Here is a 27,677-nt window from a genome sequence, read left to right on the forward strand (position 1 = left end):
CAGCCTCCCAAGTAGCTGGGACTACAGGTGCATGCCACCATGCCCAGCTAATTTTTGAATTTTTAGTAGAGACAAGGTTTCACCATGTTGGCCAGGATGGTCTCAATCTCTTGACCTCTGATCCACTCGCTTTGGCCTCCCAAAGTGCCAGGATTACAGGTGTGAGCCACCGCACCCGGCCAGAAATATTTATAAGTAAAAAGATATCATACACAAAACTCCAACAGAATGTGAGGTATATATGTGTATGCATTTTCAGACACATGCACAGAAGAAATCAAGGATAAAGCTAATAACATGTTGGGGAATTTGGATGAAAGATATCTGGGACGTTTTGTGCTGTTCTTGAAACTTTTTTGCAAGTTTCAAATTGTGTCAAAATTTAAAATTAAAAAATTACAAGCATCAATGGGTTAGCCTGTAGCAGTTTCAGTAGATGGGTGAACTTTACTTATCCTTGTCCCTGCTGGACCACATGACCAACTTCTGTGTCTCCAGCATAGCCCTTCGCAGATAGTATGTGCTCCTAAAGTTTATTGAATGAATGGATGATTTCATGAATAATGTTGGGGAGTGAAGATGAGGAGAAGAAAAATGTCTTTCAAGTACATAGTGCTAAAAAGAAGGGAAGGAAAGGAAATTCATTAGAGAGAAGGATGGCATTTGGGAGGTCAGTGTGGTTTCATACTGCTGACACAAACTCAACAGAGGCAGAGATTAGAGGTACGGGCAAGTAGGGGGATAATTGATACAGGGAAGCCCCTGATGGGACAGCAATAGCACAAATCCAAAACAGAAGTCGATCAGGCTAGAAAAAGAATAACTTGTCCACTGAAACATTGGGGAAGATGCAATACGATGTGGTGCAGATGAATTGGAAGTGGACAAGGTGGCAGTACATTGAGAGAGTTCCTATACAATTCTGTTCAGACCCTTCAACAGCTCCCATTCGTCTCTATGGGTAAAAACCAAATCCTTAAAAAGCCCACAAGCCCTATCATCGTCTGCCTCAGAGACTGTCTGACCTTGTTGCCTGCCCCCCTTGCTTACTGCTCTCCCTCCCACGTGGTAGACGTGCTCCCCACATAGTGCCTTTTTCGCTGGCAGTTCCTTCCCTGCATACCTGCCTTTATCTCCCTGACTTCAAGTCTGTGCTCAAATCTCGCCTTTTCATCAAGGCCCACCATGACCACCCGACTCAGTGCAACTCTCCTGTTCTACTTCTGTTCTACCAGGCCAGGTTCCTCCCTACTCTTTCCTGCCAATAATTATGAGCCTTTTGCAAATGTTGTCATTCTCTTGTGCATTGTGTTTAGTGTTGGACTCTCACCCCACCAACACGTAAGCTTGTATTGGCAGGGATTCTGTCTTGTTTGGTTCACTTCTGCATCCCTGACACCTAAAACAGTACCTGCCACATATTAGGCACTCACATATTTGCCTAATATTTGCCACATATTTGAATTAAAGAAAACATGAATGAACAAATGATGGCTTCTACTTTTTCCTCTGAAGTGACTCAAAATGAGAGTAGTGATAGACATGTGAGCTTGAAGAGTTGAAGAAGACTGAAATTGACTTAGTGGATGCTGGGGAAGTCTGAAGCTGCCTAGAAAGAGAAGGGGATGGGCAGTAGAGCTGACGGTTGAACAAGGCTGGAGCTAATGAACATGGGCCTGTATGATGGAGTGATTTTTCTCTGCAAGGGCTTAGCAGACCACATAAAAAGACACTGGGCTTGATCCGGGGTCAAGGGTTTGCCAGGTAGAGCATGATAGAATATGAACTTAAGAAAATTGAGAGTATCAGTAAAGGAATGGTTTAAAATAATGTTTCATGTATTCGAGACATGTAGAAAGAAGGAGAGGTAGGGGCTAATACCTTGAGAAAAGATAGAGAGGTCAGGTGTTCTTCATCTCTTGATGAGGTTGGATAACACATGAAATGAGAACAAAGGAATGAAAATTCCAGACAGAGATGATGTTCCTTACTTAAACTCAGTGAGGCCTTCACCACATGCCTCTGTAGTTAGTTTCTCAGCCTTCATCACTACTTTTAGGATTAATTCTTGGTTTCTGTCTTCCTGCCAAACTATAGCCCTATGAGAACAGAGATTTTGTTTGTATTATTCAGTTACAGTCCTGGTGGCCTTCATAGTATCAAGCATATAGGAGATGCTCAGTAAATGTTTGCTAAGGAAATGAATGAATTGATCAATGTGATTATGGCTTGAGACCATGGAGTGGGGAAAAGGGGCCAGGATGTGGTCTTGAGCTTGATGACTGAAGGACAGGGTTGAGGCCTAGACAGACTGAGAAAAGCGGTGGATATATAACCCAGGGTGATGTTGGGGCTTATAGGGAGACATCACCAAATCCTAAAGTTTTTGATAAATGTAGGCAATGTCCAGAATATGGGTCATTCATGGAAATGTTGAAGATCTGTCATCAACCCCAGAGAAAGAAAGATTTTGTGGGAGAGTAGAAAGCCAATGGTTTGGAAGAAACAACAATGAAAATATGTCTTCAGGTCTTTGTGACATCTGGAATCTGAGAAGCAGCCTCAACTTGGAAAAGATACACAGGAGAAGCAAAGGCCTTGGAGAAGGGCTTAGCTGAAGGTGGAGGGGTAGGTGGTGGAGAGGCTGAAGCTATAAAGAATCTTGTTTTCCATAGTTTGATTCTCTGTGTTGAATACAGAGGAAAGAATCAGGGGAGCTGAGGGGGTTGAGTGAAGGCATAGGAAGCACAGAGCACCCTGGAATCGATATTCTCTTATTTTACATTTTCTTTTCTCTCTCTTTTATAAATAAGAAAAGAGACAAAAATCAACATACTGGAATGGCTATGAACAGGGCTTAGGGTTTGTAAAATAAAGAAGTTTCTAAGTCTTTAACTCCAAGCTGTCCTTTACCTCTGTGGCCACCACTCCTACTTTCTTCTCCACAATGGCTTAAAAATTCACATGAACCTGGCTGGGCACAGTGGCTCACACCTGTAATCCCAGTACTTTGGGAGGCCGAGGCGGGTGGATCACGGGGTCAGGAGGTCAAGACCATCCTAGCTAACACGGTGAAACCCTGTCTCTACTAAAAATACAAAAAATTAGCTGGGCATGGTGGCAGGCACCTGTAATCCCAGCTACTCGGGAGGCTTAGGCAGGAGAATCGCTTGAACCCGGGAGGTGGAGGTTACAGTGAGCCGAGATGCGCCATTGCACTCCAGCCTGGGCGACAGGGTGAGATTCTGTCCCAAAAAAAAAAAAAAAAAAAAATTAAAGGTTCCCACCCTAACTATTACTAGTGTTATAACAAAATAGACAGTGAGGATAAAGAAGAAATGGAGCCACTCTGATGTTGGTGATTGCTATCTCCACCTCTCTTTCAAGGAGCCCTAGCACCTGTAAGCCTTGAGGACATAGTGACTCACTCTTCCAGGGAAGCCCTCAGGGATCTTGTTGTGGGGAGAGTGAAAGAAAGGGGAGGCTGGTTTTCCAAGGCGTGTGGCTGAATTGAAAATTGCAGCATTGTTTATTATGGTTTCAAAATATTGTAAAGTGATGCCCATGTACTCTTTATCAATGAAAAGCATTATTTTAATGATTTAAATTTTAAGAACAAGAGGGATTGCAAATAAAGTGTTTTTAATATCTTTGCTGCCTCTGCCATTTCTGCAAAGCCTACGTTTGTTAAGTTGTTAAGTAAAATGCTAGTTGATGTCTAGTGATATTTGAAAATTGAAAATAGAAGCAGGAATGCTTCTGGAGGAGAAAAAATGTTGTGTAACAAATATGGTTTCTCTATTTAATTGTTCATTCAACAATTATTTATTGAGCACCTGCTATATGCCAAGCAATGTTCTAGGCAGTGGGAATATAGCAGTGAAATGGTACACAGGGTCTCTGCCCTCATGGAGCTTTCATTCTTTGGGAGAGACAGATAATACATGGGTAAATGTTAAGTGCTGGTGTACGTAAACAGGCAACTAAAAGTGCTAAGAAGAAAACAAAAGCTGCTCAAAGAATTTAGTAAAGGAATGGATGGGAGTCTCTTTTAGAGGAGAGGACATCTGAGCAGAGATCTTGGTGAAGGACAGGAATAAGTTTGGGTTCACTGAAATGTGATAGGAGGATAATGGAGGGCTTGGAGTTGAGGATCAGCGGATTTGTGGCATGACTTAATTTATGTTTTTAAGAGGTCACTGTTTGATGCATGGAAGGTGCTTTATGGGGAGAAGGGTGAGGTGAGGGCACATGGAAGCAGGGAGACCAACGTTTTCCTTGCTCAGAAGAAAGATGACTGTGTTAGTTCATGTCCTCCTAGAAGAGCCACCAAGGCAGGATTAACTGTACCAGGATTTTGTTAAGGAAAAGGAGAGAGGGAAGGAAGGGAGGTTAAGTTAGTTGGGAGTGCAATCTAAGAACATTTCAGCAAGGCCATCAGAGGAGCCCCAGATCTCCCAGGAACAGGCAGGCCTACCTTAATATTCCTGGTGCATTGTCACTGGTTGGGTTAAGCCCTTTGAAAGTGTCCCCTCACCCTCGCCCTGCATGGCATGGATGGATTGCAGGACTTAACAGCTAGGCCCTTGTTCAGCTTCATCCCCTGCAGCAGAAGAATGAGGAGGTACATCTTCTGTTTGCCACAACATTGGTGACTGGAACAGAGTGATAGATGAGAAGTGAGAAGCTGTGAGGTTTGGGGTATATTTTTATGAGAAAGCAGACTGGACTTATGATCAAAGGGTAGGTAGAGTGTGAGGGAAAGAGAAGAGTCAAAACTTTACTTCTAAGCTTTTGACCTGATTGTCTGGCTGAATAGTGTTGCCATGAAGGAGCCTGGGGGAGGAATGAGCTGAGGACCTGCCAATTTCAAGAGTTGTTGCTCCTCCCAGCGGTCCCAAGATTGTGATTATTATTCACTTTTGATTCCCCTCTCCCTTCCTACAAAAAGACTGGAGGAGCTTCTTTCTGTGTTGGACATAGAATGGAATAATGGAAACAAATAAAGAGATATTGGTTGTCTGTATATTTCCAAGGCTCTGTGGCAGGTGTAATTTGGAATTTTCTAAGGGTAAAATCACTGTTTAATTTACCTTGATAGATGATCTGGGGTCATTCGCTTTGTTTTAGGTTGTTTTTGTCCTATGAAATTAAAATTAGTCTGAATTCCTGGGCTACTGTTTGGAAAGTTTAAAGTGTTTCATGCCATTACAGAAAAGGTACTTGAGGTATAAGATGGCAGATTTTTGAATACAGGCCACACAGAGATTGTGGGAGCCATACAGGGGTTTGAATTTAAAGAAAGCCTAAGAAATACCATTTGACCCAGCCATCCCATTACTGGGTATATACCCAAAGGATTATACATCATGCTGCTATAAAGACAGATGCACACGTATGTTTATTGCAACACTATTCACAATAGCAAAGACTTGGAACCAACCCAAATGTCCATCAATGATAGACTGGATTAAGAAAATGTGGCACATATACACCATGGAATAAAAAAGGATGAGTTCATGTCCTTTGTAGGGACATGGATGAAGCTGGAAATTCTACATCATTCTTAGCAAACTATCACAAGGACAGAAAACCAAACACCACATGTTCTCACTCATAGGTGGGAACTGGACAGTGAGAACACTTGTACACAGGGTGGAGAACATCACACACCAGGGCCTGTCATTGGGTGGAGGGAAGGGGGAAGGATAGCATTAGGAGAAATATCTAATGTAAATAATGAGTTAATGGGTGCAGCAAACCAACATGGCACATGTATACCTATGTAACAAACCTGTACGTTGTGCACATATATCCTAGAACTTAAAGTATAATTTAAAAAATGTTAAAAAGCCCAAAAGATAAGACTTATTACATGGCCTTTGACATATTCAGTAATTTTAAGCACACCTAACTAGGTGAGTAGTTATAAGACAGCATTGTCGGTTCTTCACATTTATTTCATAAGGGATACTACTTACTACAAGCTGTATTGCTAAAGAGCTGAATTAGGTTTATTATGTATGTTTATGTAAAACTTAAAATAATTAAACCATTCTTCACATTATTGTGGTTTTAAACATCTACTTTGCTTATGCCCTAATTCTCACATTCTTTCTAAACAAACAGTGTGTGTTGATTCCCTCTACCACATGCCAGGCCCTGTCAGGTGCTGAGGAAACAGGATAATAAGAAGTCTAATCCCTCTCTCCTATAAATTGCAGTCTTTAACTGACCATCCCACAGTTCTCTATGTGTCATCCTTCCCACGCGTATCAGACAGAACTAGTCTTTGCACCTTCGCACCTGCAGCATCTAGCACCGCACCTGGAACAGAGTCGTGGCTCAGTATGTGCCAGATGATGGGGTGTACCAGCTGGGCTGGCTTGCCATCTCTTCAGGACAGATGCTGTCTCTGCCAAGCGGCCAGTCAGATGTTTGAAGTCTGGGAGCTTGCAAGAGTGGTACGAATCTAGATCTACTGTCCCTGGACAGGCCTTGTTTGTTTTACAAGGAAAGGATTACTCATAGATTTGAAGACTTTAGTCCAGTTCTACCACTGTCGTCCCAAACAAAAGCTGGAAAATTGAATTTGAGAAACACAAATGTATCAGTGTGACAATGGGAAAACTTTTTGAAACTTTGAGTACATAGAACCTTCCAAAAGGATTTTAGTGTAGAATAGAATTAATAAATAATAGAGCCTCTGAAGATAGTAATTGTTGGTAGAAGAATAAAATAAACTTATCTTATAATAATTGCCCCCAAGGAAAATGCATCTTATCCCGATAGAGATTAGGGAATTGCAGGAAAAAAATATGTACATGTGATAAACGGAAATACATGTAGATATATATGTATGTATATAAACACACACATATATGTAGATTTATATATATGTAGATTGACTCGGTTTACAATGAAATAAGCTGAAACTGCCATTTTCAGGACTTTGTTAACATAGGTTTTTGCTTCTTTAGTTCAGAATTAGAGTATAAGAACATTTGCTAGGACTTTAGTGCATTATTTAATCAAGTGAATGTGATTAAGAAGAAAAGTCCTGCATGAATGCTTAAATACCTCTTTAAAAAATAAAGGCAAACCTTTTTTTAGTTGAACATTGAAGTTGATCACATATAACTAAAAGGCAAAGGAACACCCGGATCAGCACAGGAAAAAACAGGCTTAGCTTGCAACTTGAGAAATTTAAGATAGTTATAGGAATGCATTTTTACTAAAAACCATTGCTAAATCAATGCAGGCAAATGAGGATCTATCCTGGTTCTTCTCACCTGAGAGAAGATTAGACCACCTTTCTTGGTAATACAGCCTCAGGTTTGTGTGTTCTCACTGAACACAAACAATAGGCCAGCTGACCTTTCACATTCCCACCCAATCCTGCAATTCAGCTTCATACCTCCCCTTTCAGCACGGCTTTCCAAACAGTAGCCAGGACTTCTCGTACTATTGAAGTATTGTCACTGTAAAAACTCACAGCGTGCCGGCAGGTATTTGAGAGGATTGTGATGATGTTTTCTAAGAGTTTATTTAAAACTAGAGCCCTTAATCAGTTTCTATTCATTCCTCTTTATAGTTTAACTTTCTGTTAGGTGGAACCATATGAAATTGCCATCTCTGCAGGTCACAAAGATCAAATATCTGAAATTACATATGGTCAATCTATAGCTGAAAATATATCAGTGTTTTCTGTATATTTTGTATTTTGCTTGGATTATTGTGCATTATTTTGTTTTGTTTTGTTTTTCAGCAATTGGGAGCAGTAGTTTCAGCCCACGACCAACTCACCAGTTCTCTCCACCACAGATTTACCCTTCCAAGTAAGATGTATTTTTCTCTTAATCAATAAATAACTTCTCTGAGTAGACTTTTATTTATTTCAAGTCATGTCTGTGCCCACATGTTCCATCTTAATTTAAATGAAAGTGCATTTCATAGAGATGTAAATATATTGACACAAATTTATTTTGAGCATCATGTAGTGGAGACACTGAAGTATTTCAGTGTTTTGTCAATTCTGTGTGAAAGTTTTACTTTAAGATACAATATTTAGCTGGAATTCGTGATGTGGTTGTTAATCGGTTTGCATGTTTCCATCTAATGCATGGTCTTTCTATTTTCTGTCATTTCTGACAAATAGCAGACCATACCCACATATTCTCCCTACCCCTTCCTCACAAACTATGGCTGCATATGGGCAAACACAGTTTACCACAGGAATGCAACAAGCTACAGCCTATGCCACGTACCCACAGCCAGGACAGCCGTACGGCATTTCCTCATATGGTGAGTAACCTGCTATTATAGTGGTGCTATTATCGCGTGGGCAGGCATGTATTAACATATTTGAGTGGTACTTGAAGACCCAATTCTCGGCCAGTTTAGAAAGTGTTGTCACCTTCTGTGTCTAAATTCTTAGTGTGATTGTTTCTAATGAGCCTTATAAGAACTGGCAGCTCCTTATCTTGAGGTCAGAGGTAGCGAAAAGATTGTGTGGTTCGTATGCCTTCTGCTCTCATTTTTCTCCATTTATATCTCAACCCTGAATTTGCCATTTGAGCACTGGGCTATGGAATCCAAGATATTTTTGTGCATATTTGTGATAAAACGTCTGTGAATGAAGTCTTTGGGGGTACAGATTCATTTCCTATTTATCAGATGCCTAGCTGTGATTAGGGACGTATAAGTAGAATTCAACAAACTCTTGCTTTAAACTCAAGGGTGGTAATAGTCTCAAATTTCAGCATTATCAACCATTAGGAAAAGTGATCTGTATATCACTGCCTGGACTGCACTTTGAAGAGGCAAATCAGGAAACATTTAAAGCTCACATGGACATTTGTTCCTTCCCACCTGGAGATTATCTTTATCTTGGTGTAATTTAACTCACTTGTTACGGGTCAATACCCGTAAATTAAAAATAAATCCAACAAAATCTCAAAGCTTAATTAAAAAAAAAAATCTCAGAATTTCAAAATACGTTTTCTTCCATTAAATTGTCATTGCAATTCTAAGTAGATTGAGCTGAATAGAAACACTTGAATTATTGGCATTTTATTAAGAAAAGAATAAAACTGGCCGGGCGTGGTGGCTCAAGCCTGTAATCCCAACACTTTGGGAGGCCGAGATGGGTGGATCACGAGGTCAGGAGATCGAGACCATCCTGGCTAACACGGTGAAACCCCGTCTCTACTAAAATAAATACAAAAAACTAGCCAGGTGTGGTGGCGGGCACCTGTAGTCCCAGCTACTCGGGAGGCTGAGGCAGGAGAATGGCGTAAACCCGGGAGGCGGAGCTTACAGTGAGCTGAGATCCGGCCACTGCACTCCAGCCTGGGCAACAGAGTGAGACTCCATCTCAAAAAAAAAAAATAATAAAAATAAAAAAGAAAAGAAAGAAAGAAAAGAATAAAACTAGTGATCAAGGAATAATACATGGACACTTGGAGGAAAGGATTTATAGAATAAGTAATTCTGTGCAACAAGTACAGAATTTTTTGTGACCAGTAGTCTAATTGTGCTTCTGCTTGACACTGTTTTGTAGTATTCTTTTCTGTGGTGTATAAAAAGACTTAATGCTCTTCTTTAAGTATTTCATTAATAATTAGGAGGTAAGGCCGGGTGTGGTGGCTCATGCCTGTAATCCCAGCACTTTGGGAGGCCAAGGCGGGTGGATCACGAGGTCAGGAGATCGAGGCCATCCTGGCTAACACGGTGAAACCCCGTCTCTACCGAAAAATACAAAAAATTAGCCAGGCGTGGTGGCGGGAGCCTGTAGTCCCAGCTGTTCGGGAGGCTGAGGCAGGAGAATGGCGTGAACCCGGGAGGAGGAGCTTGCAGTGAGCCGAGATCACGCTGCTGCACTCCAGCCTGGGCAACAGAGTGAGACTCTGTCTAAAAAAAAAAAAAAAAAAAAAAAAAAAAGAAGGTAAATTACTTTTTTCCTTTTAATTCTACCCCAAACAAAATCAACTGTATATGAATTTCTTATAAAATATATACAAATAACCTAAATTATATATGACTTTAGTATTTTTAGTTTTATTTTAAAACCATCAGAACCTAATGTTATCTAGATAGGTATTTTTAAAGTAGACTTTAGAGACAGTCCTAAAATGGAATTTTTAGAATTATGTCTCATTTCCATAACTTTTATTCACAGTTTCTCATAATAATATTAGCCATAGAGTAAATTTAGCTGGAATTTATTTTCAAACTATTCTTGGACTAAAATAAGAAAAAGGATCAGCTCCCATTCTATAATAGAAGTCAAGGCAGTCTTTGATTTACGTTCTCAAATTTTCTTTGTGAGATGGTTATTTGAAGTGTAAATATATTTTCCAGTCCACACGGTTCTGAAGTACTGTCAGCCCACCAGTGCTATCATTGGAAGGCGCCATTCCCATCATTGCCCTGGCTACCAGCCACACACCTTTCTTCTTCCTTCTCCTCCCCATTCAGTCATAGTGGGACCTGGACATCTTCCTTTGCCAATTTCTGAGCTCTGGGTTAGGGGTTCCTCCAGTTCTAAACCATTAATGAATGCCCTTGTCTGAAATAGCTATTCAAAGATTGTGAGATGAGCAAAAGGTCTGGGAATAGAATCAGACCTAGCAGAGTGAGGATGGGGATTGTAATGGGATAGGTGGGGATAGGGGAGGGGGGAGAGAGTGAGGTTCAGTGTGGTGAAGGGCTTTGATTCCAGAGTTTTCCATGATTATAAATTCCCAGGGAATAATTTTGAGTTCTTAGCATTTTCCTAATAACCCCCTGTCTTCTCTTTTGGGAACTCGAGTACAAGGAGATGCCCTGAGTACTTCTGATCCAAAAGTTCTATTTTTGGGGCCAGTGCATTGAAAAATATGGCATCCTTCTCCCCTTTGCTCTTTCATGAAAGAAGAGTACATAGCTTGGGTTTTAAATGCTGATAGTCAAGGCTCACATGGTCTTACAAAACTTTCTCCAAGGACTTGTGCTCTCGACTTTCTATTGAGACCCTGTAAGAAGAGATTGGCATATCTTTTTATCATGAGAATGATAGATCAATGGGGAAACGCAAATTCATTCTGTTTTTTGCTGGATCTGCTTAGGGTCTGCCAGTGAAATGAGTTTGCCACCTTGTAGGTAGAAGTCACAGAGATAGGCGTGGCTATGGGTGCTTTCTAGCTCTTTCTGCCTTTCCTTACATGTTCTTATCACAAAGATCCCCATCTGGAACCAATAAGCTAAAAACATAATCAAAATACATGAATTAGGCTGGGCACAGTGGCTCAAACCTGTAATCCCAGGACTTTGGGAGGCCGAGGTGGGCGGATCACAAGGTCAGGAGATCGAGACCATCCTGGCTAACATGGTGAAACCCCATCACTACTAAAAATACAAAAAATTGGCTGGTTGTGGTGGCGGGCGCTGGTAGTCCCAGCTACTCGGGAGGCTGAGTTAGGAGAATGGCGTGAACCCGGGAGGCGGAGCTTGCAGTGAGCAGAGATCACACTACTGCACTCCAGTCTGGGTGACAGAGCAAGACTCTGTCTCAAAAAAATAAAATAAAAAGACATGAATTATTGGCATTTTGTTGGTATAGGTGAAGGCTGGAAGCACATCAGTATAGTCTCAAATGCAGCAAGAGGTGGAAAATCCCTAGGGGTGACAATATGGAAAGAAAGGGATTTTCTAAAGCCATCATGCCACCTGTCTGGGGCAGGTGTATTTCCAGGGACCATTTCTATGTATGGGTTATTCATTGGTTTGGGATTACCTCTACAGGGAAAAATCACATTTTTAAAATGTTAAGGTTGTGTTAAGACTTAAATGTTAAGGTCATTATGAAGTTATTTAGCGATACTGCAGAAATTAAAGTAGGCACTCTCAGCCAAGAGTCAGATTCTCCCACTGCCTTAAAGCAATTACCTAGCTGCACTCTGCTGATGAGATTCCCTTAAAATGGAAATAAACAGTAAGGCTACTGTGTATTCTAGATCCTAAAGATATCATTTATTTTAAGTACAAAGCAAAATTATTTAAAAATGTGAATTCCCTTGGCAGAAATTTTCCTTCCCTCCCTCTATGAGAATGAAGGAGAGTTGTTAACATGCATGACTGTCTCTAATTGTAATTAATTAAAGACAGAGCTGAGCCCCATACCTCAGTGCTGCCAATTCCAAGTTCCAAAATTACGATGTTAGTCTGGTGTTTGGGGAAGTATTTGGGGGCCACAAATACATCATTTTTATATTATCACATAATAAAAACAAAGGTACTTTAGACTACATTGAAAACAATTATAGACAAATATTTCATGCTGAAAGGGACAAAAGGAAACTGCTGGTCAACTTCACTTGTTTATAAATCACTGCTGTTTTATAAGATTCAGCTCATTAGTATTCTGCTTCCTTTGTGCTTATTTTCTGATAGGACCTAGATATTCAGGAAAAGCCTTTCCACCATGTTGTTTAGCTCTGTGCCCAGTATTGCATCTTTGGACTTCAAAATGGGTTGGTACTGAAATCAGCTTTGTAGTAGAAAGAGTAAAGGAGGGAAAAATACTGTGACTGTATAGTATCTAAATAACCATATATATATGATTATCATATATATGATTGTATAAATCATGTATATAAAGGATTTTAATTTTGACGCTAGTCAATATAGCAACTTTGGGATCATTTAGCTAAAATTTAATTATGGCTATTTCTTGACTTTGAAGGAGATGATCTTCAACTCTTACATTAAAACAACAAAATGAAGTATGAAAATATATCACAGGAGTTACATTTTATAGAAGGGATGTGTGTTAAAGTGCAGTAAAATGAGAGAATAATGTGAATAGGCATTCAAATCTGTAATCCTGGATTTAAAAAATTGAAGTTGTACTTTATGGTATTTCATTGTATGCATATATACCCTTTATTTTTGAGATAAGATTGGGGAAGCGTTTGTAGTTAAACGGTTGTGGAAGTGTATGTTTTTGTATATTTACCAGCTTTTGAAAATGAACAGATAGATAAGCTATCACTAACTGATTTAGGTGCATTGTGGGCAGGCATCAAGACTGAAGGTGGATTGTCACAGTCTCAGTCGCCTGGACAGACAGGATTTCTCAGCTATGGCACAAGCTTCAGTACCCCTCAACCTGGACAGGCACCATACAGCTACCAGATGCAAGGTCTGTATACACACATTGCTATTTTTCTTAACCCTGTAGGTTGATAGTTAACTTCTAAAGTGGAATCTGATGTTCCATGTAAGTAGTAAATCAGGATGGCAACTGGATTGGGCTTAGAGGCAGGACACCTGCTTCTGGTTTGGTTCGTCACTTACCTATTTTCTAGGCCTATTGTAACACCGGGGGTTAGACTGAATGATCTCTAAGATTCTTTCCAAAAAGCACTAAGTTTTTTGTGAAGTTGACATTTTTGCCTTTGTGTCTTCTGTCAGTTATAAAAGAAATAAAAAAGTCAAAAGTCAGCCATGTAGGAGGTTGTGATACGGTGTATACTAAAAACTTACTCACTTGATATTACCATCCAACTTTTCCAAAGGGCTGTTTTCTTTATTTTCATTATGAAGTGAGGCTTGGGAAGTGACAGTCATAGCTCCAGAAATAAAGTATGTGATAAGTGTTGAATAATGATCTCCCAAAGACCAGTTGATCAGATTTACAGACACCCAGTGAATCTTTAAGAAAATGCTTGTAAGAATCAGTCCCTGGGTTCTGTTTTTGAAACTATAGGCAAGACATAGTGTAAGTACAAGTCAAATGGAATGACAATTGTCATTGTCAAAGCTGGTCTCAAGAATGCATAGACATTACTTAAAAGTAGCACATTTGTTATCTTGCAAATAGATCTTTAAAGTGCTTGAGAATAGTTCTCGCATAATTTAAACATTTTCCTAATATCTTGTCTTTACTACAGTTCAGTTCAATGAATCATATTCGGCCTCCTAATAGTGCCAAGCCATAGTTGAATCAAATCCCTGATTATCTCTTTTTGATTGAAGGGGTTATTTTTATAGTTGTTGTTGTTTTTATATATTTTATCTTATTCTCCATTGCATTAATAATATTTGTTTATTGCAGACAAATTATAAAATACAGAGAAGCAAAAATATAGTCTATGTCTCATACATTTATTACTATCATTATATGTTTATCTAGATATACAGTATGGGCCCATTATTATATAATACAGTATTGCAACCTGCTGTTTTTAGCAACAAGTACATTTTAATCATCTTTTCACATCAATAAGTTCTGTTCTATGGTATCCTTTTAATGGCTACATGGAATTAAATAGGTATGTCTTATTTAACTAATTCCCTATTATTTGACATTTAGAGCAATGCTATGCATGTCTTATCTACACACCTTTAATTATTTCCTTTGAATAAGTTTAAGTATAGAATTTCTACATAAATTGTTTTATGCTCCTTTAAGGATTTCCTATACATTTACACAAGGAAGTGCTGTGTATTCAAGTGTACACATTTGATAATACCTTTCTTTGAAAAAAGTGTCATTTTGGTAGATACAAGATTTAGTTTTATACAAATTTAGAAAAAACATAAAACATTTTTTCTTCTCTTCAGTGGCAGTCATGTTTATTTTATTATTTTTCACATTAAAGATCTCAGCCTTTTTAAATGTTTTATTAATGTTTCCTTAAGAATGATATATATATATTTTTTTTCAATTTATCATTTTTAAGAGTCTATTTTCCTGTATAGCAAACTACAATGTTAGGGGACAAGATCCATTAACCTTTTCATATTTGATTTTGCATTTGATTCAAAAGGCCTGAACTACAAAGTTTTGACATATTCAGTGATTACAAAATAAAAACTTTTATAACAGATAGCATTTATTGGTAGAAGGATATTATGTGCCTGATTCCAAAACTTTTATGCAGCCTTGGAAAAGAACTGTTCTACACATGCTGAATATCAATTGAGTAAAGGAATATAAAGAACAAAAAGTGATGGAAAGACTTTATTAATGAATTTAACAGTCCTGGGCTCTAGTAAAGAAATGGATCATAAGGCAGACAAGGTCTGTTTGCTCACAGAGCTTTCATTCTTGCCAAAGAGAGAGACAGTAGACAAGCAACCAACTAAATTATACAATTGCAGATTCTTCCAGGAGATATCAGGAAAATAAAGAGTGCTGGAGGGGTCCCAGTGTCTACCAGGGTGCCTGTGATATACAGGTCTCCTTGAGGAGAAGTGGATCTTAAAAGTGGGAAAGAGGCAAGTGAAGTGCCCTGCCCAGAGCAGAGCTACAGAATTGTATGGTTCTGGGCCTGTGCCCATCCACAGCCTTGCCATTACATGTCCACCAAAAGCTAAGTACAGAAACTGAGAGTTAGCATCTAGAAACTTTCATAGTCAGTCAATAATAAGTTTTATGTTTATTGAATCAAATACTGTTTTTTAAATGAGACTCGTACTCTCTCTTTTTTTAGAGAAACATTTTTTTTCTTTTAGAAGTACATTACTTTGTGTTTTGCTCAGTTATCGGTCTGTGGAGGACTGGAGGAAAAAACCGATCCTGGACCTCAGATAGTTTGAGAAATGTTGTGCTTGAGAGTTACTTTTATCTTGCTCCTCTCCCAGATCAAAACTTATGCAGCAGAAACAATTCAAAACCAGCCATTAGAGTATAGTGCATAAAAAGGGGGAAATGAATGAGTAGAAAAGGAAATGAATTTGGAAGAAAATAAAACTATTTTTTAAAAGAAATAAGGACATGGATAGCACCAAATAAGGCATTGCTTTTCTATCCACAGATTTATTATCATCTGGGCTTACTGGATATTGCATTAAAACCTTTTGTGTGTTTTTGTACATCCCTTAGTTGAATGGCTTTTCCAGTGGGACATTGGGACCCATTTCCCATGACTGAGGTATTATTTCACATGACTATTTTTATAATGATATTCAGTTTTAGACTGTCGGATATATAGGTTGAGTATTCCTAATCGAAAAATCTGAAATCGAAAATGATTCAAAATTTAAAACTTTTTGAGCACTCACATGATGCTCAAAGAAAATGCTTATAGGAGCATTTTGGATTTCAGATTTCTGGGTTAGGAATGCTCAACCAGTATATAATGCAAATATTCCAAAATTTGAAAAAATTCAAAATCCAAAACATTTCTGCTCCCAAGCATTCCAGATAAGGGATATTCAACCTGTAATATGACTTCCACATATTAAGCCAGATGATAATATACTATTAATTTGAAAATTAACTTGCCAAAATGATGATGGATAATGCTATATAATTAGCTACAGAATGTATATGGCCAGATTTGGGTACTTAATTGTGATTAATATGTAGTTCTTAAATATTAAATGCAGTATGAATACTGCTTCACCATTATTCAATGATTTTGGCCACCTAGTTGTGGGAATCTGTTGACCTTTGAGTGTCTTTTCAATACATGTTTTTTAACATAGTAATTTCTACAACGTCTAAAATTATTTTCAAAATTCCTTCAGTTCTTTTAATCCTTAATGAATAACAGTGATTTTTTTTTTTGCTTATATCGATTTCATCTTATAGCTATTAAAATGTATTTGAATCCTGGATGAGAATATATTTTGGCAACATGGGGGATATTTTTGCCTAGCTTTATTTCCGGGAAATCTTTTCAACTTTTAAAATATAAGGTATGATGACTAGTTATTCAGAGATTTAGCTGTTCGAATTTAATATCAGAATTTTACAATGGTAGAAGAACTATTCTAGTAGCCCAGGGGAAATATTCCAGTAGCCCCCAAAACTGAAGTGTGACGTGTATGCTTCCTCTAAGTGTTTTGCTGATTAATTTAAATAAAATTTATGATGATCACCTCTTTGGTTCTATCAAACTTAGAAAGACTGGAGTAAAGGTATAGTGAAATCTGCCTCCCTGGTTAGCAGTATGGGTTCTGGAGTAAGACTGGCTGTCAGCAGTTCCACCTTTGCTTTCTGTGGGCCTTCAGCATGTGACTTGACTCCTTCACATCTGTTTCCTTATCTGGAATATGGGCATAAGATCTCCCACAATAGTGTTGTGAGATGTCGTTGAGATTGTCTGTAAATCACTCTGACCAACCTATGGTACAGAGTAAGAACTCAAATGATTGTTGTCAATTTTACTGCTCTCATTGCAGTGGTGACTGGTTACTATTATTTTCGTTATTATTATTATGGTCCAGCTTTCTGGAGTAGTTCCAGATTAGGTAGCATTACCTAAATGCTGCTTCTCTTCCCCCCCACAATACACAAAATGTAATTAAAATTTTAATAATTATAATAACATATATAACAAAATATATTTTAGCCATGAAAGAGAACTTCAAGAAACCAATAACCAAATAAGCATAGCAAAAAAGGAACCAGATGTAATTAATATGCTGGCATGGAAGGAAACTTACTCTCAACAAAGGTCAAGCTTTTTGTACATGATCCCAAAAAAAGTGGGGGAGAAACAAAATGAAGAAGAAAATCAGAAGAGAGGAAAAGCTGTATGGTGACAGTAGTGAATGGGGTCTTGGAAAGTGAGAGTGAGGAAGCAAGGAAGAGCCACTGGCAAAAAATAAACTCAGCTCTGCAGGGGTGGGAGAGAGGGAGTCATCAACCAAGTCCTTCTTGGTCATGAGAGGTCCTGCAGTCACATCTCTGCTTTGACTGCTAAGAATGCGTGGAGAAAGAGGTCTCCAACAGTCACTGAAGCATCAAATTGTTTAGTTCAGAAAATTAGGGAAGAAGATGGGAAGGTGATAAGCTGTGCTATGTAGAGATGGAAAACACTAGTGCCCATACAACAAAATAAAACAACAATTGACATTTATTGTTTACTTTTTATATGCCAAGGAGTAACCTAGTTATTTCCCTTGTGACATCTTATTTAATCTTTACATAACTCTAAACAGTGACTTTAAAAAGATAAGAACCTGGCCGGGCGCGGTGGCTCATGCCTGTAATCCCAGCACTTTGGGAGACTGAGGCAGGTGGATCACGAGGTCAGGAAATCAAGACCATCCTCCCTAACACGGTGAAACCTCGTCTCTACTAAAAATACAAAAAATTAGCCGGGCATGGTGGTGGGCACCTGTAGCACCAGCTACTCAGGAGGCTGAGGCAGGAGAATGGCATGAACCTGGGAGGCAGAGCTTGCAGTGAGCCGAGATCATGCCACTGCACTCCAGCCTGGGCAACAGAGTGAGGCTCTGTCTCAAAAAAAAACAAAAACAAAAAAAACACCGGTGGCACTTCAGGAGGCTGAGGTGGGCAGATCACCTGAAATCAGGAGTTTGAGACTAGCCTGGCCAACATGGCAAAACCCCGTCTCTACTAAAAGTACAAAAATTAGCCAGGTATAATGTCACGTGGCTGTAATCCTAGCTACTCTGGGGGCTGAGGTAAGAGAATCTTGGGACCATGAGGTTCAGTGAGACAAGATTGTGCCACTGCACTCCAGCCTGGGCAACGGAGTGAGACTCTATTTCCAAAAAATGAATGAATGAATGAATGAATGAATGAGAACCTGAAAATGCTAAAGAACGCATAAAATTAGTAATTTAGTTTGTATAATATCAACAGTTAATCAAGAATGGCTACTCAAAACAGAGAATGACTTAGAACTGTCAAACCTTGTGGTTGTACATACACCTAAATTACAGAGTTTGCAGGAGTGGCTTTTAAAGAAAACTACAAAAAGCCAAAATGTAGTTGCTTGGTCTTTAAATTTTCTGAAAGACAGGCTTGATCGTTAGAACTAGAGCATTGCATTACATACTTAGTTATATAACTAGTCAAACACCAACTCATGAAGCTCTAAAAAAAAAACTTCCTAGAAAACTCATTTCTGAGCACTGTCAGTGCTTAACACTTGTACAGCCTTTAAAGGGCAGATTTGGCAATTTATGGCCATTTTGCCACTGTCAAGCCTTGGAAACTGGGCCAGCCTTACTTGGTGCCCTCATTTGCTCCAAGTGATCCTTCTGGAATCACCCTTTCAGCTCCAACTTTCAATGCTTCTGTCCTGCCAAGCAGGCTTCTGTGAATCTGACACATGTCATTTTAAACTAATTCGTCATGCATGCTCTAACACTAAAATTCCATGAAATAAAACCTCAGTGATTGGGAAATCTGATTGTTTTCACCTTTGCCGCAAGAGCACTGTAAATTCTATTCCTGCTTTAATTTTTCTTTTGTGCACCACTAAAAAATTAGAAACTTAAGTTCAGCTGAGAATGAAAGTGTTCTTCCTCATAAACAATTGTAGGGTTCAACCTGAGGAGGTGAAATCTTTGCTTATTCATTTTTGACATTTTCCTGTTCCACAGTGTTAGCTTTGGTGTTTCTGGAAGAAGTTTTGGAATGGTCTGAGGAGGTTTTTCTTCACACACCATTGACAAAGCTGATGCAGATGAGTTAGCTGAATGGGTGGGTGTGGATGGACAGAGTGTGCCTGGAGACCCTTGGGTCAGTTCTGCAAAAAATATGTTCTTACTGCTGCTTACCAATCAAAGGGCACTGGCCACAAGAGTGCAACTGGGTGTCGTGTGTGAGTTTGTGCGTGTGTGCACGCATGCGTGAAAGGCAAGAACACTGCTTAGCAGAAGCAACTTTGGCCTCTGATTGCTTTCACAGAATATCTCCCCAGTGTGTCACAAATAATCTTTATTCTCCTTTTATGTAAAAGAAACAACTAACTTGAAATCAAACCTTTAAAAGTGCAAGGTCTGCACCTATCGTCACCATCCATTTAACTCCACATACAATATAGATTTATGGTTCCATCTAATACAGAAAACATTGAACTATCTTTATAATGGTGGTGCCCAATCATATGAGGAAAACAAAATTTTGTTTAGCAATGTGACTGAGGTAAGGAAGTGTAGAGTTCACTTGCAGAAGATTTTCACACACCTACAAAACAAAACCATTAAAATTAAGTTGTTACTTAACTGGTTAATCCTCAGCTCTGTGGAAAACCCAGCTTTCCATAATAGCTTAGTTCTAGTGATTCTAGACTATTAAAGGTAATGAACATCTTTAATCATATTTTAATCTCCAGTATCTAGTATTATGTCTAAAATATACAAATGTTTGTTAGAAGTGGGGAGGTCTATGTCACAATGAATGTTAGAAATTAAGGTTCATAAAAAACTCTGATTTGCTTCATTTGGGGAAATGAATTTGGAATGTAGCATAATAAAAATTCAGTTAATTCACCATTTGCAAGAGTAAAGACAAAGACATGGAATCAACCTAAATGCCCATCAATGGTAAACTGGATAAAGAAAATGTGGTGCGTATACACCATGGAAAACTATGCAACTGTAAAAAAAGAATGAGGTCATGTCCTTTGCAGGAACGTGAATGGAGCTGGAGGCCGTTATCCTTAGCAAACTGACACAGGAACAGAAAACCAGATACCATATGTTCTCACCTGTAAGTGGGAGCTAAATAATGAGAACATATGGACATATAGAGGGGAATAGCACACACTGGGACCTGTCAGAGAGCGAAGGATGGGAAGAAAGAGGGGATCAGGAAAAATAACTAATGTGGCTTAATACCTGGGTGATGAAATAATCTGTACACCAAACCTCCATGACACAAGTTTACATAACAAACCTGCACATGCACCTCTGAACTTAACAATATATAAAACATAAATAAGACGTTTCAGTTAATTTATTGTCATTGTATGTTTAATGCCATCTTTCCTTGTGTTAATACTCATAGATAGAGCTGGTTGGAGACATCACAGATCATCACAATGGTGGTATAGAATGCCTTTCTGAGTGTTTTATTGTCCTAGAATATCAATAATGGTATAGGACACTCCCATCATCCTACACCAGGGAAGGTGTCAGGATCTGCCATGATAGATCGAAGGGTCTGCACAGATGTACATGTACTAAACCCAGAGGGCCCTGGAAACCCTGCTTTGTTTATTTTCCTTTAGGCTTTATTGCTCTCACGTAGAGAAGAAAATAACACAAATTCTCACTCCCTCTTTGTATATAATGTTGTTTGTTCTGCTAAAGAGATTGGGGTTCAAACTAGTAAGGAAAGACAATAAATCAGTCAAAGGTTTGTTAAAGGGTACGTGGAAGAGACACAGCTCTGCCACCATCACACCTCATGCATCCCTGCCTCATTATGAAGTGGGAATGATCCGGTAACATCACCCTTGTTTCCTTTGATCTGCCTCTCTGTAGCTTTTCAAATGTATGCCTGAACCTTTTCAGTTTATTAGTCATTTAGAATCTAAAAATTGCTTAACTAAATCTGCTGTTATACTTTAAAAATTTTTAATTATGTATAGAAAATGTATTTTTACTTTAAAAGATAGTGGTTTTAGGAAAATATACATTAAACTTAAACAATCTGTGATAAAGCATTTGAGATTTGCACTTTCTGGCATAAAGTGAAATTGAAGAATAGCTTTTGAAGCTTGCACTGATGTGCCAAATTGCCCCTTAATTGCTTTGCCACTCTTCTCATATTTATTTTTTAGTTCTTGGCATTTTATGTTCTAGAATTTTTTTTTTTTTTTTTTGCTTAAATTGATTTTATAAGTAATACTTTGTTTCACTTCTTTTGGCAACTTGTATATTTCAGGTGTTAAAAATTGGATAAAAATATCTGGAAATCTAGGCACAGCAATAATTAGTGACCCATACCAGTATTGTTTTCTTCATGAGTTGTTTTTAGTTAAAATTGTATAGAAATATATCAAGACAGGTAAATGTAAAGGCTTTGCAGTCTTTATAACCTGTGTTAAAAGTTCTATTTGGAAATAAAAACTATTACTGGGATAAAGGAAAACTTGGTCATTTAAAATCTATCTTCTAAGGAAAGGGAAAAAATTCTGATTTTAAATAGCCCATCTGGCCTTCGAAAGCTTTTCCCCAGGGAGCTGCACTAACTTCTGCCACATAGATCGCGCTTGATGATGGACATAGCCCATGGCAAAGAGGCCAGAGATGGAAAGCAAATGGACTTCTGTGAAAATACACGAGGGACAAACAGCATCCTGCTTGCCCAGTAAGTGCTAGAAAATGCTCTAAAACATGGCAAGTACAGACAGGCCCCAGCAGGTTCCAGCATTCTTATGTTGGCTGGGATTCTGGTTTTTAATGTGAGTCCTTGTTCTCTGTGAAGTAGACCTTTGACCTACTTGTTACTCCTTTTTTTTTTTTTTCTTGGAAAAAAAAAAAAAAAAGCTTTTTGAAGTTATAGCTGGGCCGTATTATCCAGGTTAAATCATACACAAAACTTTAATTTAATATTTTAAGTAACGTTTAAATAGACACAGGGTGTGCTGTTAACTACGAAGAGGTAGTGAAGATGTATTAAGAGAAGTTTTGAGGGATGGATTTGTTTTAAAATTAAAATTGCTTAGCACTTATAGAACTGCACGTCCCATACAGGATCTTCAAGCAAGACTGTTTCTTGTTTGTTATGGTTGACAGGGCCACCACTCTTTCTCTGTAGGAACCCAACATTGACAAGAAGAAAGCAAAGCAAAATCTTTGTGACACATTGTCCCTGGGACACTTTATTTAATTTACTTTTAAATTTACTATCCTAAAACAGTTACAATGAAGAGGTCCTTTAAAAATGGGATCATTTGATTCCAAATGTATTTGTTAAATTTCTTAGGTATGATTATTTCTGCCCTTAGTGTGTCTATGATTTTTATGTAGCCAAAAATTAATACCACTTAATACCAATTTGCTTTCAACATTACCGATTCAGGAAATCTAAAAGGTAGATTTGGCATGACAGATTAGAAAACAATAACCTGGCACCAGAGATAATGGTCACCTTATGCATCCTCTACTTTTTGAATGAAGATGAAGACCCTCCCTCAGCCACCTCACATGATGATGTTGAAAATAACCTCAGAAAATGGATGTGGAAAGATTGAACTATAAAAGTACTCTAAAGCCATAGGATGTTATTACATTCTGAATTTGAAGTTTTTCTTATACAAGCAAGACTTGTTTTCATTAATATACCTGTGATATGCCAATCTCTGAGCTATGAGAGTGAATAGCCTCTTAGGAGGGCAGAATCTGGACCATGGGTCGGTGTTCTGTCAGGATCCTAACAGCTGGACGAACAAGGTTAACATCCTGTCTGCATGCCCTGATGGTATGTGGATGTGAAGTCCTTGTACCATCTCTGGGGTCCAGTGGTATTCATAGCTCAAATAAGTGAGATTTTATGAGGTAAAAATCCATGAATACTTAATCAACTTAAAATTTTATTTGATTTAAAGTCTGCTGGACTATTTACTGGGGATTCAAAAATATTTTAACTCCTTTCAGAAGGTGCTTACGGGTCCAGAATTTAACTTTCTTTATATAATTTAAATCTAAAGTTATTATAATCTGATTTCTAAGATAATCCTTTATACATCATGTAGCTTGAAAGAAACCAGTCAGCCGAATGTGATAGGACACACCTGTAATCCCAGCTACTCAGGATGCCTGAGTCACAAGAATCGCTTGTACCTGGGAAGTGGAGGTTGTGGTGAGCCAAGATTGTGCCACTGCACTCCAGCCTGGGTGACAAAGTGAGATACTGTCTCTAAAAAATAAATAACCCTAGCAAAGTGTTCAGATAAAATCTGTTAAAAATCAGAGTCCTCCGGATAAAGTCTGAGAAATAAGCTCTATTATTATTTTTCTTTCCCTACTCACTTTTTTTAAACTGATGAAAAAATAAAGTTGAGAGACCTTCTTTTCTCTCTTAAAGTCATTCTTCCAAACTGTCCCCCTCCCCACCAACAAAAATCTATGGAAAGGTCCTCAGCTGTCCCCACACTTAATGCTTTATGACAATCGTGTTCTCACTAAATCCTTTAGTCACTTCCCACCTGGATTGAAATTCTTAAGCAACAGTTCAGTTCTGGCTCCCACTCGAGCCTAGATGAAGCCCTTCAAAGGCATGAGTCAGACACGGTTTATCCATCTCTATGTGAGGCAGACAGGATAAATATAGCAAATGAGCTTAAGGAACTTATGGTCAGAATGAAAACAAGACTAAGGGGAACTTGCTTAGTACTGGTCTAACGAAGAGGGCAATTACATGGTATCAATTAATAATGAGATCAGGTTTCCAGAAGATAAATTCCGTACAAAGAGTAACAGTCAGGGAAAGCTTATTGAACAGATGAGACTTGGGTGAGGGCTTGAAGGATGGAAAATGTGGAGTGAGGGAGCGAAGTATTAAGTAAGAGGAGCAAGACTCAGCAAGGTGAGTTTCCGATATAACAGTGATCGCATCCTGAAGTACCATGGTGAGCTGTGCATGGGAGCTGTAGGCAACAGCCTGGTTAGAATATTCTTCTCCTGAGCACCCCCATCCCAGACCCCACGTGGCATCTACAGGCCCAGATAAACATTTGTGTCCTTGCGTTTGTAACGGTACTCTAGCTTTTCCCTCATCCCCAGCAATTCAGAATCGTAACATTTCTTTGGTCCCAGTATACTAATGATTTTGTTGGACATTCAGATTCTTGCATTTTGCCATTAAAGAATGCCATTTCTTTTCTTGGGCTGTTTTTCTTAAATGATCAAGAAACTTCCATCAACCACGCTCAGCCACACTTCTCACCCAACTTCCCATAACCTTTCTATTCTCTAATCTTCTTTGGAGAGTTTATTCTCGCCCTATGACAGGAGTGAGTACACTTGTTCCCTTTTTGGGGAAGCATGTGCTTTCCTTACCAGTCTAACCAGGCAGGTGTCTTCATGTCATTTTGCTGAGCACCTCCCTAGCAGGGCTGTGGCACCTAAGTAAGTAACACAGTGAGAGCTGTGACACCTGAGTGGGTGATGCAAGCTGATGTTCTTTGCGTCGTCTTCATGAGTGTGTAGGATTTTCTAACTTTCTTCAAGGGATAGATTCATGATGCCCACTTCTTTTGGATCACAACAACCTCTAGAGTTGTACCTATAAAGAATGCCAGTAGATGCTGTTGATGAAACTAACTTGAAAAACTGTGTGTGTGTGTGTTTTGTGATTAGAGATAAATTATCTTCCCACTTGGAATATACAAATAATCAACTTTAAAAGAGAGCAGTGGAAGGACAAATGATGCTGTATCTTAAGAGATGTTGTGAAGGGAAAAATTTTCCAGTTTCCTCTTGTGGAAATGAGTGTCTCCCCTCCATGTCAAAAAAAATAACCATAGCTATGATTGTTCACAATCTTTTTATTATTTATTTATTTATCTTTGAGATAGAGTTTCACTCTTGTCACCCAGGCTGGAGCACAATGGCGTGATCTCAGCTCACTGAAACTTCAGCCTCCTGGGTTCAAGCAATTCTCCTGCCTCAGCCTCCTAAGTAGCTGAGATTACACATCCGGCTACTTTTTGTATTTTTAGTAGAGACAGGGTTTCACCATATTGGCCAATAGTTATTTAACTAGGTAAGTTTTTCCTTTTAACCAATGAGTAAGAAGGTATCCCCACTCCCACTCCAAACTCTTACCGAGAATTATTGAAGCTTCACATGAAGCAATCTCTGCCATACTTATTGATTGAGAAATAATGGGTCATAATGGGAATTCTTTCTACTTTGAGGAATTTTCATGATATAATGTGATGTAAAACCTTTCATCATAGGATGTAGCTGCTCTATTTTATTTATCTGGAGGTGTCTTTTAATGTAAAGTCATTTGTTTCTAGAAAAGAAAATACTTCTATATTATTTTGATTAAAGAATCCCAAACTTTACAAATAATTCTGTGACTGAAAGTTGGTAAGTGAAGACCCTTGTAAATCCAACAGAAACTCTCAGTGGATTGATCTTAAGGGAAGGAAGTCTGTTTTATTCTGATCATGTCTTGTCCTGTCTCTCTCTAGCATCCAGGTTCAAGCCTGATGTATGACAGCCTTCTACACAAATGTGCCTCTTTTGCTAGGCCTGTATGTGAGTCTAGCAGCCCATACACTGAAGCTTTCTGGGGAGCATGAGCATTGCTATTTTGCCTTTGCTTTGTGGTGTTCTAAATTTCAGTGAAATCCATCTGGTAGTGTTGGCACTGAAGTCTCTATTGAATTCGTTATCAAAGTGGAACCCCTTATTCCAGATGATCTTTAGCTCAGCTCAAGAACCAGAAATACCCCACACAGATAGGCTCTGAGAAGCTTCAGCTTTGAATGCTTGAAGAGTATGATTACTTTCTTAGTGTAAGAAGAAAGGTTATACTGGTTACATATTGTTGAAGCAATTACTGAAACACCTACTGAATTGGTACTAAAAATCAGACACTTACAGGTGTTTGGTAAACACACGGATTTTCAGATTATACCCTAGTCCTTCTGCCTCAGTGAGACTGATTTCTGTGTTTGAAGGGAGGCCCAGGTATTTGCTTAGGTAGAACAAGCACTTGCTAATGACTCTGAGGCAGTTTGTCAGGCATATTTTGGAAATGGTCATAAAAAAAGAGAAATAACTCACAGACAAAAACCTTGCCATTCTGAGATGCAATTTACTACAGAGATTAAGAGCTTCAGCTCTGGAGCCAGGTGGCTGGGACTGAATCCCAGCTCTGCCACACTTGCTTATTACTGCGGGCAGTTTCTTCATCTGTAACATGGGATGTAATAGCATCTACCTCCTGGGGTGGTTGTGAGGAATCAGTGAGCTCTAATAGGCAAAATGCTTTATTTGGTCCTGGCTCAATGTAAGCACTCAAAAATTTTTAAGTGTTATTATTTGTTTTTGTCACTTCTATTTTGCTTCAAACACTTTTTAATGTAATTATAAAATAATCCCTGTGATTATAAAATATAATAAATATAAATTATTTTAATATAATTATTTGATAAAATAATGCCTGGGAAAACTAGTGTATTTCAGAACTTCCCATTATACAATATAAACTCGAGCAAGAGGAGGCAAGAGAACATTGTATAGACCTTAAAACCAGACAGATCTGTGTTTGTGTTTCAACCTTCATTCCTTGGAAGCTGTTACTGTAACCTGACCCTCTGTTTCCTTATCTGCAAAATGGGAATGATCATAGACCCTGTAGTACCAAGTTGTTGTGTAGTATAGATGAAGCATATGTGGGCGAGCCTACTTCCTAACATACAGAGAGTACTCAGTGGGTATTTTCTCTTTTATTGTTATTATATTTTGCACTCTGGGGATATTTGTATGTTCCAGTCTTGGAAGTAGCATTTAGTCTGGAAAGTCACTTGGGTGCCATTTGGAGTACCGAACTGTGATTTACTTGGTCAGACCCTAAGTCCTATGTGAAGGCAGGTGGAGCGGCCCTACAAACTTGAGTCTGGTGGTGAAAAATTAATATTGGCTGAGCCTGATTCTCTAGTAAGTACACCTCTAGTATGGTTATTATATTTTGCATTCTGGGGATATTTGTATGGGTTAGGTGTAAATATCCAATTTTTTATAGGAAAGTCAAAGTTTTTTGTTGTTATCCTGTCATATAGGGGAAGGACTAGTTAGTTTAGATATAATTAGTATTTGTTAGTTTACAGGTCAATTAGTACTTGGCTTAAAATACTGATTAGTAAGTCATGTGTGTATATGTATATACATGTATCAATCAAACGTATGTACATCAGAGAGATTGATACATATATCATGGAGATGGACAGATGATAGAT

At 38.5% G+C, this 27,677-nt stretch overlaps 1 protein-coding gene across 1 annotated transcript in view; it reads left to right on the forward strand.

Moving 5' to 3' along the window:
* The window catches only part of EYA1 (EYA transcriptional coactivator and phosphatase 1), a 159,072-nt gene that overhangs the window by 25,104 nt on the left and 106,291 nt on the right, over window positions 1-27,677 (forward strand). Inside the window, exons 4-6 of the mRNA XM_010360872.2 lie at window positions 7,769-7,838; window positions 8,159-8,304; window positions 13,046-13,183. Of these exons, the coding sequence (XP_010359174.1) occupies window positions 7,769-7,838; window positions 8,159-8,304; window positions 13,046-13,183 (354 nt within the window). The remainder of the gene's footprint in view (window positions 1-7,768; window positions 7,839-8,158; window positions 8,305-13,045; window positions 13,184-27,677) is intronic.

The sequence above is a fragment of the Rhinopithecus roxellana genome, chromosome 9, assembly GCF_007565055.1.
Source record: "Rhinopithecus roxellana isolate Shanxi Qingling chromosome 9, ASM756505v1, whole genome shotgun sequence".
Lineage (NCBI taxonomy): Eukaryota > Metazoa > Chordata > Mammalia > Primates > Cercopithecidae > Rhinopithecus > Rhinopithecus roxellana.